The sequence below is a fragment of the Silene latifolia genome, chromosome 1 (genome assembly GCF_048544455.1).
Source record: "Silene latifolia isolate original U9 population chromosome 1, ASM4854445v1, whole genome shotgun sequence".
Lineage (NCBI taxonomy): Eukaryota > Viridiplantae > Streptophyta > Magnoliopsida > Caryophyllales > Caryophyllaceae > Silene > Silene latifolia.
The window spans coordinates 16,107,005-16,124,177 of NC_133526.1; the positions used below are offsets into that span (position 1 = coordinate 16,107,005).

The window sequence follows — 17,173 nt, forward strand, 5'->3', positions numbered from 1 at the left end:
CTAGCATGCTTCACTTGCCCTATGGAATGTGGTTGTCGGTTGTGCTCAAGGCACAAGGGGTTTTAGTGAATACTAGCTTGGGGTCATTGGACATGTGTGACATTATGAGTGATGGTCAAATGGGGAAAATGCTTATCAAAGTTGAAAATGATGAATTAATCTCGGTGAAAATTAAGAAGGATCCGGAGGGTGGGTCATCTAGTCAAGTGAATACGGGTAGTATGCGGGAAGTTCTTCAAGCCGTGGCTGAGTTAAGTGCTTGGATTAAGCAAGATGCTCATCAAAAAGATTTAGCTATCTCGGCCCTTGCTTCCACAGTGGACCTCATCCGTGGTGAGGTGGATATCATCTCCACCCTCGTGTCAACAAAGGAAATTGGTGATGATGCTCATGTGGATGATGATCCTTTGGGTAGTGGCTCGGATGGTGAACAAGCTTCCTCCCCTTAGCCTATCCCTTCCTTCTCGGCCCCCTTGACTTTGCCCGTGCCCTTTTTCATTTTGTCCCACCATGATTGTGCCCTTCTAAGACATTATTTTCTTTACTTGTTATGTTAATGCTTGGTGGTATGTTTTTAAACTCTATTTAGCCATGGTGAACTATGGTGAACTTATGTTTAAACCGTATGTTTATGTTGACTTTGTTACCTTGTCACGCTTATATGTGTCTTTTTGTGTTTTATTATGATCATTTGCACTCTAATGCTTTTGACATCCCTATCCGTTTGATGATGTCAAGAGGGGGAAAAGGTAAACTCATGCTCTTAATCTCTTTGCATATTGATTAACTAATGCCTTGTCTAACCTTCTTAGTTTTGAATCTTGTTTTGGGGCAATGTAAAATTGTCTTGGCTAGTTTGATTTTAGCTCTTGCCCTAAGTAAGGTAATATTGTCCTTCTCTCATTTGATCTTGATTGCTTAAAATCTTGAATCAAGGTGTTTACATTGCTTATACATTCGTTTGGGGCTTGTCATCATCAAAGGGGGAATTTGTTGGGTTCCTTATGGTTGATGATGACATGCCCATTTGATTTGTGCTATCTTAGTTTACCTTTTCAGGATTAATGATTAAATCAAGCATGGATTAAGAAGTGTTGAAGTTGTTAATCATCCCTTTGTATTGAGTCTTAGTGTCATCTAATGTACAAGCGAGAAAGTAGAGTATCTTAGAGTAATAGAAACAGTCAAGTCGTCTGTTGCTTTCATTAGTAAACAACTGCTTGGATTGTTGCCACAATTCGTAAAACTTGAAGCCCTTTTTATCTTTCAAAAACCTTTCACGTGACTCTTATTTTTCAAAGATAAACTTCAGATTTTTATTAGGAGTTGGCCTTCAATAAAGAGTGGTTTGAATTATTATTATTTTCAAAATATTTCCTCTTTATGCAAATTCAACCCTTTGGTTCTTTAAGAAAACAAAAAATGCTTTTTGCCATTTTAGTGTTAACTTGTCATCATGTGACTTGTCTTTTCTCTCTTTGTTTTCTGAATTTGCATGAGCTTTTAAGGATATCTTTCAAACACTCTTTCTCTATTCTTGCCTTTGCAAAAGAGCCCTCTTTGGTGCAAGTTTTGGGTGGTTGGAAATACCCTTCACATGTGTGGTCTTTGACCCTTCAAAACCCTAGCAACCCCTTCACTCACCTTCTCTATATAAACCGTGCCTCTCCTTCATAAAATCTTAAGACTTTTCTGAAATTATTTTCCAAACTTTGCAAATTGTTTTTAAAGCTTAAAAATCATGTGTCTTTGCAAAAACCTTTAAAAGTCTTCAAGTTGTTACAGTCGTGGCTACCGTTACTTTATAATACTAAACTCTCTTGCTTAAGAATTGTTGATCTTGTAAAAGTTGTCCATCTCTATTCTTTGCTAAGAATATGTTAGTGGAAACTTGATCTATAACATTCTAAGTGTGTTAGTAGAGTTTAGGACGGAGTAGTCTTTAACTCTTGGCAACCGGAGTAGGTTGCGAGTTAGCTTGTCATAAGAACGGAGTAGTTCTTGTACTAGCTTTACAACCGGAGTAGGTTGGTGTCTTTTATTGTAAGGGTATTTTAGTTGTCGGAGTAGATCACTAAAAGAAAGCAATAAAAAGGTAGATTGGACGTAGGCACTTGAGTTTCTTGCCGAACCAATTCAAAAATCTCGTGTTCAATTGTTTTACTTTATTTCCGCTGCTCTTTTATTATTGTTTGTCGTGCTTTGCTTAAACCTTCGAAGTAACAGTTCATCATACTGTCACATTTGGTCTGCAGTCCGTATTCTACAAACTGAGACAAATAGCTACAGTCAGAACGATTGTTACTTTCATACTTCAGCAAACATTCATCGTGATACTTGTTTAGTCTTTCAATATTATTCAAAGTATCTTCTCATCTCTTTTGTCCTCGTAACTCACTTTAATTCAATAAAGTTGAAGTTATAAATTTTTAAATAGTACTTAATTCACCCCCTCCCCCTCTTAGGTACTTGAATCCATAAACTCAACAGTTTATATGTTCTTTCTCACAGGTTTACAGAGTCTTTGAATCTCAAGAGTTCACTTAATGAACATCGAGATCACGATTAAAACTTAAACATGAGAATCATGGAACAAACTCATTATGTCACCGTGCAGCGAACTGATACTTGGAGGTTTACAGCTTTTGAAAACAAATGAAGACTTTAAAACTGAAAACGTTTTGCAAATACTTAAAGAACAAAGCTTTAAATGCACAAATGATTTGGAAGATTTCTCAATAAATACTTTGGAAAGTCTTGGATAATAAATGAAGCAAAGACTCTCTATTTAAAGTGAATTTGATCATTTGAGAAGTACAACTTAGAGAAATTAAATTCAATAGTTAAATAGTAGCCTTTGAGTGATGGTAAGTGTTAGGTTTAGACTTAAGCACACAATGCTTTAGTCTTTTTCAGAAAACTCTTCCCCAAACACTCAACATGTGACATTTTACCAAATTGGCAAAAAAAACTTTTCTAGCTTTAAACTTTAACAAGTCCAACCTTACCATTTTGGTAAAAAAAACAAATGCACAAATTTAGAGGATTCAACTTGAGAGATTTGTGATTTCATTTTTCAGTTTTGTTTCAAACTTTTGTATTTCAAATGTTAAACCTTTTGGAATATGAAATTTGTAAAGATTTCAAGACTTAAACATTTCGTATAAAATTCCTCCATACTGTAGTATCGGAAACCACAGTGCAACGCACTATTGCATGGTTTTGCAGCCACTTTGGCAAAATGAGAATGTTACACTTACTCTTACAACATTCGACTAAGGCAATGAAATATCTTTGTCTTGACTTCATCTTGATCATGTTGAACCTTCTTGGAAGACCATTGATTGCTTCAAACACTAAGCATTTGTAACTAAGAGCAAACAATCAAATAACAATAAAACTTGACATAATCAACCAAGTCGTTCTAACACTTACATTTTATCAAATGAAGTGAAAAAGTAGAGTCTGAGTTGAATCCGACTGACAATGTATAAAGTATTAGGCGGGTCTGACTTGATTTGAACAATAAAAAGAAATACAGAGTAATAAAAGTTAGTATAAAATTGATGTGATAGAGTCTTAAGACTAAAGTGAGTCAAAACACTTAAAATGACCACAATACCCCTCATTTAACACACGCCCTTTTTTTTTCCCTACTTGGTCTATATAGGACTCTCTCATCCTAACTTCAACTATCAAATTGGGGAAAACCAAAAAAGCCATAAAAAAGCTATGGTTATGTTAGGTAATAGTCTTTACAAAAAATGATAAAGATAGTTCACAAAAATGTGATTATGATAGGTAGTAGCTATTAAAAATCCTTAAAATTAATTCAAATGGTTAGTAACGTCAAATCATTGTTTTAAATTCTCTAACATAAACTTATCTTTAGGTCAAACCGGTCAACTCGGATATTAACCCTATATTAACAGTTCAATTTGGTAGCAGTCTCGCAGATCGATCTTGATCCTAAAAAATAGGTCGGGTTGTGTTTGCGAGTCAGGTTAAGTATTGACAGGACTAGTTACACGTGTTAGCTAAAATAGGTGATTAAAGTTGAAAGGAGATAAAAAAAAACGAGAAGAATAATTCTATTGATAACTTAAGTTTACTATGTTATCACATTTGTCTTGTTTAAACTCTCACTTATAGCCATTGGATTATCTCGTCAGTTGTACTACCATTGGTGGACTAGTGCTGATGGTATGGATTCTGAACTTTTCTATAAAGTTAACAAGTTTAATTGTAAAGTTTATAATGTTTTTTTTGTGAAAGGTAAATTTGTATTAATAATAATCATCATAATCCACAATTACAACCAATTTAGTCCCTTATTAATACACGAGGACACAAAAACAGACAATACGTACACCTTTTAACACAAAGACTACATATCAATCATAAAGTACTCGATCAACGACTATACTTCCTCTAAAAATCTTCATCCAATACTCCTAGAGAATTCTCAGTTTAACCTCTTCGTTCCTGAATCCGTGCTAAAATCATCTTTGGGTGGGGGATCATCAACTCAAATATGCAAGTATTATTGACCATCCATATCTGATACATAAGTCCAGCTATTGTAACAACAATGACCTTCTTCTTTAACAGGGAAGTAAATCTTGTGCCAATCAACCACTTTACCACATTGTTAGTAGGTATCACCACCTTGAACCAGTCGGTCAACAACCCCACACAATGCCTAATAAAGTTTATGAGTTTTGTTGTATAATTTTCGAGTTCTTCAAATAAATATTTAGATCAATAAATTGCAATGTAAATTACAAACAATACATATAAGCTCCATTATAATTTAATTTTGACATAAAAAAATTAGGATTATTTACTGACAACAATCCAAACTAAGCATCATTTTTCCCATTTAATCCAACTTATTGATTATCTCATATTAATCCGATCTTTCCTATAATTTAACTTATTTTGATACTTTGAAAGGAAAATCTGTTAAACATATTACCTCTTTATTTTAAACACCTTTACCATCTTTTTCTTTAGACTTTGTTTATTTTTCACCTCCATCCTCACAAACCTTGCCATATCACAAACAGTCAAACACCATCCAATGGTTGGATTAAATGATGTATGGGAGGCTTAATTTGGATTATTGACATTAAATAACCTAAAAAATTATTTGGTAACTTAAAAACGCTCAAAAAAATATACTTAAACTCAATTAAAATTAATATAGTTGTACAATTCTCTTACATATCTGAAGATTAATCCCTTTTGCCCACAATTTTTTTATAATTTGTTTTAGTAGTCTTGCTTATTTTTATTTTCCTAAACGTGATAATATGCATATATTGATGTATAATTAAGATCCATATTAGAAAAAACATGCAATTTAAATGGTGGAAAGCCTGAAGTCAACAATTTTCGTTCACAAACTATTGGGGAAAATAACGAACATGTCTTAGTCTAGTGTTAAGATGGAGGTATCATGGACAATAAGTCTCAGGTTCGATTCTCCCTCCCCTCTATTGTAATGCGCGATTAGGTGCGCTTTTCGTTAGACAAAAACAAAAAATTGGGAAAAATGGGCCATACTTACGCCAATCAATGAGGTTGGGCCATTGGACCTTTTAAGATCTACTTTCTTAGTGGCCAGTTCACCAGTTTGTTCGCTTGGTAAATCAGAGCATATGAAGAATAGGCCCACCGTGTGTGAACTAAGGCTTGAACCAGTCCAGTTCATTCATGGACCAGCTTATTGTCTACCTCGCTTTTAAGCCTGCGTGAACCTTTTTTTTTTTTTTTTTTTTTTTTTTTTTTAAAAAAAAAATAATGGATGAAATGTTCAATAATCGAGTGATTCTAGATATGTCTATTTATGAAAATTTAAATAGTGAAATCGTAATATAATATCATACACAAGTTGTGTTTTACACAATATAATCAACAGAACTTTTACATATGCTCGAATCTTAAATGAAATACGAAGTATACTACAAATACTAGTGGGGTGTTTTAAGCTCACTCACCTAGAATTTGGGTAGATTCCGGGCCAAATGCTATTTCTGTTCTTGTTACCTTGGATTTATTTTTGACTCTTTCTTAAAAAAAAATTACTAGAATTTAATACTCAACCACATGGATCAAAAATTTTTAGAGAAACAAACATGGATTATTTCTACTTGATTTTCATATTTCCCTTGCTTAAAAAAAGAATCCCTAATAATCTTATATTGCAATTAAAATAGTTCACATCAGATACGTAATTTGAATAATAGTGTAAAAGCCACACTATACAAGGAGAAAGAAAATACCAACTACAATAGATGGATAACATTATAACCCAGAACAAGGAGAAAAGAAATAAGGGGCTAATCTAGCTTAATCAAATTTTTTTTTATTTTAACCTTTAGGGGCGGCTCATATGGTGTGCAATTTGGTTCATGGAACCGGGGCCCAAAGGAAAAATGGCTTCATAATTTCTATTTTCAAACAGCAAATTATAGCAAGACATTGGGAGTGGCATAGTGGAAAACTATGTTGATCCTCTAGGGTAGGACCAACATATCTCATCCTTTCGAATGAGGGAGATAAGTTGAAGCCACCGGCTATCAAACCACCTCGAAAGAGTTGGACATGAATGTCCAACAGAAGCCATGAAGTCAGCCCTTGTTGGCTTCACGAAAGCAATGTTTAATTGTCACTTCATCGAAAAAATGAAGGTCATTTCCCACGGAATTTGCCAAGTACCTCGAATCGAGTTAATAACACATAAGTTATCACCCTCCACAATTAACTTTGAGATTCCTAAGTATTTAGCTGCTAAAATACCTTCTTTTAAAGCAAGTGCTTCCGCAACAAGGATACTATTGGATCCGCACTTTTTTGCTCCCAACAAAATGACTTTACCATTGTGATCTCTTATAGAATATCTTAAAACATCTTTATTACCTTCTATTCTCGATCCGTCAAAATTTAGTTTTAGGAAACCGTTTGTAGGTTTATCCCACCAAATATCTTCCTTATTAGAATTGTTTCTAACTGACTCTTCTACCTCAGAATTGTTGAGATCCTTAAATTTAAGTATCAGCAAACTTATTACTTTATGTAATAATAACACTAAGACATGGATAGTGGTGTACTAGACTACTAGTTAGTTTGCCTAAGATATAACTAGACTGCTCGTGTTCGACCCCCTCTCAACTTGGGAGTCGATCCCTGTACCAATTTGTATAGCAAAGGTTTGCGTGCGGATCCTCTCCAATTCCCATAAGAACTGGAGGGTCCAGTTCCCCTTTAGATAATGACACGTGGGTTATTTCACAATCAACGGTTGAGATAATTTGTGGCTAACTCCCGCTCTAATAACCTGCTCCTCGGGTAAAATAAAGCTATGGCCTTGAGTATAAATTTGTGTGTATAAAAAATCCGCAACTTTTTTTCTTTTCTCAGCTACTTAATCAACCATTATTCCATTAGTGTGGTTTCTATATGATTATCACACCAATGAAGATGATTGTACCTACAAACCTTAACTCAATTTAGCATTTGGTTTAAAGGTTCTAAATTGGGTTTTTTTTTTTTTTTTTTTTTTTTTTTTTCTTGAGAATTAAGATAAGGGTACTATTTTTTAAAATAATTTCTTCAAAGCCAGATAATTGTTTTTTTTTTTTTTTTTTTTTTTGGCGCATGTCTCATCTGAAAGTAGATAGATGAATGAACTTTCAGTCGTGAATTTGAGGTTTTTTTTTTTCATTTTCTTAGAATCTCTATATTGTTGGATTTGTTATCTTCTATTATTGGTTTAAAATGTGTATGGTTGAAGCTAATGTATTAAATTCATAAAATAAGAAATGGTTGAGGATGCATGCGAAAGATTAGAGAGGTCTGAGAAATATGAAGAAAAAAAAATGAAGAAAACCATATGGAAAGCTGAAGGATAAATTTTGCTCTGCAATTATAGCCATTGATTCCAGAATAACACACGTGGCACAATCTGGAAGACAGTACTGGACCCTCCAGTTCATATGTGAACTGGAGAGGATTTGCACACCAAAGGTTTGATCAAACTATTGAAGAACCACTAGACCGCTAGCAATTTGTTGTACATGAGTAGAACCACTAGATCACTAGCAATTCCACATTAGTCTACTATTAATACACTAATTATCATTTTAAAACATGTAGAGTTTCTACGTTATATTTTAAAACATAGTAACAAAAATAATACTCTCTCTCCTATTCAAGATAAACCTCCATATTTCCATTTTCGTCTATTCACAATAACTTTCCTATTTCCTTTTTTGGTAAGTGTTTGTGTGGTCCACATTTAATTGTATGGTGGGGTAATGTATTTGTGTCGTTCAAATTTATTTATATGGTGGAGTAGTGTGTTTTCTTAATTTTTGTGTCAAAATGAAATGAGAGGTTTATTGTGAATAGGAGGGAGTATTCAATAAACTTTCAATTGCGTAACTTTGCAATTGATAAAATTCAATGGTCGGTAAAAATAAAGAATAACATGTTAATTTTTTACAACGATATTATATAGGGCCTAATAATGAAATTTAGAACGGGGCCTCTAAATATCATGGGTCGCCCCTGTTAACCTTGAATATGCAGCAGTATCAAAATTCGTAATGAAAAGTTTTAACATCTTAATTGTCCTACCGACTCAAATTCAGACTAAATCGAATGATCGACATTAAAAAAACAAAGGAGAAAAAGATAAGGAGTTCGTAGTACCGTTAGTTAACGGCAAAACGCAAACATTGAAGAGACCTACTCCCTCCAATTTCCTTATATCTTCCCTCTTTCCTTTTTCACACAAGTTTGATTATCTTCCCTCTTTCCTTTTTTGGTAAGTTTCATTCATTTTTTATTAATTTCTCTCTCCTAAAAAATCAACAACTCTCATTACTTTATCTATTCTTTATTCATCATTCATTCTTTATTATTTTCTCTCACCTATAAATTTCACAACTTACAATAATTTATTCTACTTTATTCCTTCTTTCTTCCCCTTTCTTAATTTTTGTGCCCAAAAGAAAGGGGAAGATATAAGAAACTTGGAGGGAGTAATAAGTAACCTTATAAGTTAACTAAAGGGTTTTTTTTAGATTAAAATATTAAATTAAACAACACAAATCAATCCCAAAATATCACGATATGCTCATTTGGTCAACACTCAATCTCGTCACGATATGAGATCATCCTCCTTTTTGTTTACCTTTTTTCTTCTACAAATATTTTGTTTTTCTTTTTGTATGTTTATTACCTCAACATCATATGATAATGATTTCTTCGTCTTTCAGCAGCCAAATGGAATGACACAAATGTGTTTTTAATCCGGACGAGGTTTTCAAGTACTTGTTAATAATTAGTTTAATAAAAGTGATGTTACTTTCACCCCCATTTTATCCAAGTTATTTTATAGAATATCCAAGTTATTTTATAGAATCATTTCAATTGGTTTCCTATTAAATGAATGTTCACTTACACTTGTGATATATTTATAAATCTTCAATTTGTTGTAATTTCATTCGATTTATAATCTCTATAAATTAAATACGAGCATTCTCTAAAATACGGAGTACAAATTATTACTCCATAGCAAATACTTTCTATTTTTTTTACAGAATATATATTACAAAAATCTAGTCACATATTTCCGGGTCACAAGTAAAGGTGAGTTAGAGGGATGAAGTAGCATACTCCCTCCATTCAACTCCACTTTACTACTCCTGTTTTGTAAAATTAATCGAAAATGTAATTTGAAACCGAAAAAGCTAATCAAACCTAAAAAGGTAACTGATAAGGTAGCTGAAAATTAGGAACTGATAAGGTAGCTGATTATATAAAAAAATGTTTGGCAAACTAACTGAAAATGTAACTGATTTTGATGAAATGACGTAAAAGGATATGATAATTGTTTAATAGTATAGATTTAAAGGGTAAAAACGAAAAATCAAACCAAATCAGGTACCTGAAATCTCAAATGCTACTCTAGGTAGCATTTCATTCCAGGTAGCTTATTTAGTTAAATAAGCTACTTGCCAAACGCCTACAAAAAAATAAGGTACCTGAAATTTTGGTCAAATAAGCTACTTTGACCAAATCAGGTACCTGAAATGCCTTGCCAAACAGAGCCTACATGTATTCCTTTTTCGTCCATTCAACTCCACTTTACATGTTTTCTTTTTAGGCAAAAAAAATGACCATTCTATCCTTATTCACACTCCATATTTACAAAAAATGTTATCCATACCCCACACTAATCCACCATAAAACCCCACGTCCTTTATATTTTTTTAACATTTTTAACCCTACCATTCTCTTTCCCTATGTACTTTTTGTAGTTTTTTTTAATCCGCCTCTTAATACCGGTGTAAAAAGTATACATGCGAAATGGAGTTGAACGGAGGGAGTATATAATTGGATAATTCTTCCAATTTTAACGTCAAATTTCGTTTGAGACGATTAACAATAAGTCTAACCCATATAAGCTATCTCTATTTTCAATTATCTCATACGGAGTATAACATTATTTGTGCTAGTTTATATTGTTGAAAACGGTAATTATATGTCCAATTACATAATTAAGTTGATCTCTATTTTCAAATATCTCATATAACATTATTATTTGTGCTAGTTTTATATTGTTTAAGACGGTTTTCATTTTAGATAAAACTTGAAGTTTAAAATAATTATTAGCAACCTATTTACTATCTATTTTCTAGTTTTAAAATGTTGTAAAAGTTTACTTTTGTAATTTTACACATAATTTTAAAATATGCAACTCTTTATTATGTTTGAAAGAAAAGAAGTGAAAAGGGGTGACAAACTCTACAAAAATCCAAGCATCTCAATTTCTTGCCTTCTTTAAAGGTCTTTGTTGTCTTTACTACATCTATGCTTCGGAAAAGCCCACGCCTACCATCAAATCCAAAGCAAAAATAAATAAAAATAAAAATAAAATAGAAAATCATGTTAGAAACATAAAGAAAATGACGATCATGCAATCTCTTACACGCTTCACTTAATGACAATTAAAGATGAGTGAGAAACATAATTTTCTCATAATTTAGTGGTAGATACCGAGTCGATACACGCGATCACTAATTCTCATATAAAACGGTATTATGATTTTTATACTATTATAGCTAGTTGGTCTTTTTTATTTCAATATTTTTCCTTTTCATTAGTTTTAATTATAATATTAACATCATCTTAGTTAGGACGATCTCTCAAAAGACTAAAGTCTTTGCTCTTTTCGGTAATAACTGAACTGAACTGAATGGAGATGAACTGAACCGAATTGAACTGAAGTAAGAATTAATTTGTGAAGAGATGGCTAAACAGAACTGAAATAAAATGAAGTTAAATTAAGTAAAAAAAAGCATACTAATAATACGCGAATATCCTTTTTATGTTTTTTAACAGTATTGTCATTGTACCAGTTTTGTATTATGTCACTTCATAATAAGAATAATAACTTGCTCACCAATTATTGATAATACTCCGCCATGTTGTCATCTATTTATTATAATCAAATGAGGTACATAATAAATAATTTACAAGTAATAACATTTTTGTTTCACGAAACGAACTAATTACCCTATGCACCTCATTTATCGTAACACATGTATATTATTATCCACCATTGTACCTAGAAGTGGCCAATGGTGTGAGATGACCCGACCCTACTCAAGAGTCGCTTTTTGTTCGTCCCATCAGCTCGAATCGACCTAATTCTTCCACTAGACCAAACTGGTTCAAAAGTCTACAACTCGGCCCGCCTCATGCATGCCAAAATGTGAAATTTTTATACCAATTTTTCATAGCCTAACACCCCTCACACTACCTTCACGGGCAGATCTCGGGCCAGACAGGTCCGAGAACTAAACTAGATAAGTTAAAAGTGAGGCAAATAGGTAAGTAAAATAAATAAAAAAAAGGGGAAAAGGGATTATTTAAAATTTAAGGAAAGAAAAGAAAAGGATAAAAAGGAGAGCACAAGGAGGGTGTTTGGACATTAGTGTTGGGTGTGTCTTCCATATTTCCATGATCCAAAACTTCCATTTGAATGAATCTTCCAAACTTATAGTGAGAGAAATTCTTAATTTCTTAATTCTTAATTCCTCCTAACTCCTCACTTGCCTACTCTTTTTCTTTCTTCTTCTTCTTCTTCCTTTTTTTGGCTTCTGTCGGTAGACACTCATTTTAATACTTACTTCACCATTTTTAATTACTTTTCTTTTTCACATGAATTTCACACTTATTATTTCTGTATTACTCTTACTATAACAACAATAATCATGAACAACTTATGGGTTTTTCTCAAATGAGCCTTCTTTTTTGTGTTTTATTCACAATATAATATAATATAATAGTACCACTTATGTGATGAAGTTGTAGGTTAATTTTTGACTTTAAATGTCAAAAAAAGAGAATTATGTGTAGATCTTGATGTTTTATGAACTGGGTATTGCTTAATTTTTGGGTTTAATCTTTGGATTAGTCATTATTATGCAACTTTGTTCCTTAATTTGTTGATTTTTTTATGGAAATTTTGAGGTAAAAATGAGCTTTCTTAGTGGTTGTTACCAAATAATTAAGGTTTAATTTATGAGCAATGCTTAAAAATAAAATTTGTGTGAAATATTTTGTGAGATTTCTGGGTTTAATACTTAATTTTGATGATGTTGGTGAACTTGTTATGTGGACAACAAATTTCCTTAATCATATTGGGGCCTTTCAATCCATGACATATCTTTTGAGGTAAGAAATTTCATTCATTATGGTATTTTTTTATTAATATTAATACTCGTTCCGTCTCAATCATTTATTTACTTTTGATTAAATTCAAAATACCACAAAGAATAAAAAAGCCAAACAAATGATTTGGGACGGAGGGAGTATTTATATTGTTCATGTCACTTGTTGTATGAAGCTTTTTGTTGTTTATAATTTATATTAGTGGAGTATATATATTAATATTATAGATCTTCTTCATTTTTGTTTCTTGTGTAGGTAGGAATAATTGTAATTGACAAGGGTTTGAGAAAGTTTGTTGTTATATTAGTGAATTAGTGTGATTTTGGGGTTTGATTGGTGTTGATTTTGTTAACATTTTGCACCCATGATTACTTTTATGGATCCAAAGGATAAAGTAAAACAGGCTGATAATTGTTTAGATTCTCAATTATGGCATGCCTGTGCTGGTGGGATGGTACAAATGCCTCCTCTGAATTCCAAAGTTTACTACTTTGTTCAAGGTCATATTGAGCATGCTACTGGGAATGTCGATTTTCGCAATTTTCCGAGGATACCCCCTTATGTTCTATGTCGAGTTCAGGATATTAAGTATTTAGCTGACCAGGAGACGGATGAGGTTTATGCTAAAATTCGGTTGATTCCTGTGGGTAATGAGCCTGACTATGTGGATGATACTAGTGGAGTTCATGGGACTGAAATACAGGACAATAAACCCGCTTCTTTTGCTAAGACATTGACTCAATCTGACGCGAATAATGGGGGTGGGTTTTCCGTGCCACGCTATTGTGCGGAGACAATCTTTCCTAGGTTGGATTATTCTGCTGATCCCCCTGTGCAGAACATTATTGCCAAGGATGTCCATGGGGAACCTTGGAAATTTCGACATATATATAGGGGAACTCCAAGACGCCATTTGTTGACGACTGGGTGGAGTTCATTTGTGAATGCTAAGAAGCTCGTAGCCGGGGATTCTATTGTGTTCTTGAGGGCAGACAATGGGGATCTTTGTGTTGGGATACGACGAGCTAAGAGGGGGCTCGGTGGTGGACATGATGGGACTTCAGGTTGGAACCCGGGACCAACTGTACTGACCTATGGTGCTTTCTCAGCTTTCCTGAGGGAGGACGAGGGTAGAATTGGAAGAAATGGGCATAATTCAGGCGGGAATATGACAGGGAAGGGAAAAGTGAAGATGGAATGTGTTGTAGAAGCTGCATCATATGCTGCTAAAGGGGAGAGCTTTGAAATAGTTTACTATCCTCGAGCAGGTACTCCGGAATTTTTAGTAAAGGCTGGACATGTTAAGGCTGCCCTTCAGATTCGATGGTGTTCTGGAATGCGGTTTAAGATGCCTTTTGAAACGGAAGATTCCTCCAGGATAAGCTGGTTTATGGGTACCATAGCTTCGGTCCAAGTTGCAGATCCCGTTCACTGGTCTGATTCACCTTGGAGGCTTCTCCAGGTACTGTCATCTTCTAATTTGTTATTCATGTGCTGGTTGTCCCGAGTACTGAATATTGGCATCTTTGTTGTTGTTCGAATCTGTGTTAGTGAGACTCAGCTAAAGGTATCCAACACAGGCGCGTAATGCGTATTAGAATTGACTGTTTTTTTGGCTTTAGATAAGCATCAAGAGTCAGAATAACATAGGTCTGAAGTCTGGATGACCTCCAAATTTCTTATTTTTTCCATGCTCTTGCACAGTTTCGTATTTACTAGAATGCCGAGGAGTTTAAATTGTTTTGTTGAAGTATTTATTGGCGTTTGAATTTCTTGTGAAGAGAATAACTGCCTAGAAAAATAGTCCTTAGTTAAATATGGCTTGCTCGCGTGTTTCTTCGGAATATCTATAATAAGTTCACTTCATTAAGCGACTTGATAAAAGGTCTACTTTTCAACAAATGCTTTGAGGGAATATTGATGTGCACATCATAATCCCAATGAACAGAGAGTATCACTTCACTGCACTGTTCTAGCTGGAACTTTATTTAGTTCAGATACGGAGTATTTGCTCTCTGTAATTGATGTATATCTGTTGCTGACTTTGCAATAATTGTCCCGGGGAAAAATTGTGCTTACCTTGGTACGGAGTAATCGGGTTGGGTAATTTCTCTTTGGAATCCGACTGGAGCGGAGCTATCACACAAACTAAAAACTCCCTTCAGTCAACATTAATTGTCATTCAATTGTTCGGCACATAAATTAGAAGTTTATTTAGTGCCTTTTTAAAACGACTAAATATCCTTTTTTGTGTGTGGAACTGTGAAGGCTATAGTAAGAAAGGTTTTTTACAGTGTATTGAAAATATTGAATATTTACGGTTTTTGGATCAAAATACTTTTCTAGAATGTCAAATGATCTGGAATTCTGGATAGGAGGGTGACAGTACAAAACAAAAATGTTGAAGTTGCCTTGCCTTGTGTATTCCGGAAATGTTCTTTAGTTCGTAGTCGGTACTATGGTGATTTTGTAACAATATAGTACCCCTTATGTTATTAGTTGTAATTTTCTCTATAAAATGCCATTTTCTTTGTAGTTCGTACAATAACAAATTGCAAGTATTGGATTCAGTGTATTAATGAGTAATTAGTAGGTAAAAGGAGTTGTCTCGCTAGAAACACTGAGTACAATTTCTGGGAATTTGTGGTTGCTAATAATCTACCGTCTGCAGGTAACATGGGATGAACCGGATTTACTGCAAAACGTGAAACGTGTTAGTCCATGGCTGGTAGAATTAGTCTCTAATATGCCTGCCATTCATTTATCCCCCTTCTCCCCACCGAGAAAAAAATTCCGACTTCCCCACCATCCTGACTTTCCAATGGACGGACAACTTCCCGTCCCCACATATCCCGGAAACTTCCTTGGGCCGAGCAACCCATTTGGATGTTTACCCGACAATTCTCCTGCTGGCATGCAGGGAGCCAGGCATGCTCAATTCGGTCTTTCTTTGTCCGATCTTCACATGAGCAAACTACAGTCGGGTCTTTTTCCAGCAATGGATCCTTTGACCTCTCTGCCCAACCGACCTTCAACTTCTTTGAGTTTTCAAAATCCTAATAATAATAATAATAATGACAACATTTCGTGCTTACTCACTATGGGAAGTTCAAACCTAATTAGAAAAAGATCAGATGAGACCAAACCACATCAATTTGTGCTTTTCGGCAAAGCAATATTAACCGAGCAACAAATGTCACTTAGCTGCTCGGGTAATAGTTCCTCGGAAGGCAATGGAGATAAGACAGGCAATGTTTCCGATAATTCTGGGTCGGCTCATAATCCGGAACTTGATTTGGATTTGGAGACGGGTCATTGTAAGGTTTTCATGGAATCCGAGGATGTAGGCCGTACTCTTGAGCTCACATTGCTTGCCTCTTACGACGAACTTTGCAGCAGGCTAGCTAACATGTTCGGCATAGAGGGTTCAGACATACAAAGCCGTGTAATCTACAGAGATGGGTCCGGTTCATCCAAACAAATTGGAGATGAACCGTTCGAGTAAGTTTCCTTCCCTCTTCCTACCTATTTCTCCTTTATCATTCGTCTTATCCTCATTTGATTGTGATGGGCAAACGACATTGACTTTGACCGATATATTATTACAATATACTGTACAATAGTTCATTGCAGTGTGAAACCCTGTATGAGACTATGAGATAACTCAAATCCTAATGTAATTATTTTATAATAGGTCTAAGGGGCTGGTTCACGCAAATGTGAAACCGTTTCATATTTTGTGATTGTATTGATTACACTTTTGGACGTGCTGTGTTTTGACGATGATTTACTCGAATGTGCAGAGAATTCATCAAAAAAGCAAAGAGACTGACAATATTAATGGATTCAAGCAGCGATAATGTAGGAGCATAGAGGCATCTATGGAGGCAAAAATAAAATAATCTGAGCTCAATTGTTCAGGTGATCTTAAGATCTTTTCTCGATAACTTGTAATTGTTGCAAATATTGGAGGGACATATTCGAACCAATTTTGGATCTCCTACGTCTTACTTTTAAGTCTTAATATATATATATTCAATGTCTTTCTATAGATCTCATATCTTTGACACCCAGATACCTCAATTTAAACTATATCATGACAATTTTTGATTATATTGTTCGTTCGACTATTGGAGTAGGGGATTTACGCAGCCTTGCTCTTGTATTAGACAAGGAGACTTAGGAAAGCCCGAAAGTCGGGATTTTTCGAATTAGGTTGCATTCAAGGTATCCAAACTTTGAGTATAGTCTCAGTGAACAGTAAGTTGGGATGTAATAGGAGTATAATATTGTCCAGACAAATGGGAGACCAGAAAGGATACATGTGAGTAGCTATGTAATTGTACTAGTAACAGTATACTCTTATTGTGGCAATAAACCAACTGAAGTTACCCAACTCCATGATTTCATTATTGATAGTGAC

At 34.2% G+C, this 17,173-nt stretch overlaps 1 protein-coding gene across 1 annotated transcript; it reads left to right on the forward strand.

Annotated features, from left to right (window-relative positions):
- The first annotated feature begins 11,998 nt into the window (after positions 1 to 11,998).
- On the forward strand, positions 11,999 to 16,863 carry LOC141599994 (auxin response factor 18-like). Its single transcript, XM_074420145.1, has 4 exons — positions 11,999 to 12,753; positions 13,006 to 14,212; positions 15,422 to 16,251; positions 16,554 to 16,863. The coding sequence occupies exons 2-4, from the start codon at positions 13,115 to 13,117 to the stop codon at positions 16,621 to 16,623; spliced, it is 1,998 nt and encodes a 665-aa protein (XP_074276246.1). The 5' UTR covers positions 11,999 to 12,753; positions 13,006 to 13,114; the 3' UTR covers positions 16,624 to 16,863.
- Positions 16,864 to 17,173: the final 310 nt, after the last annotated feature.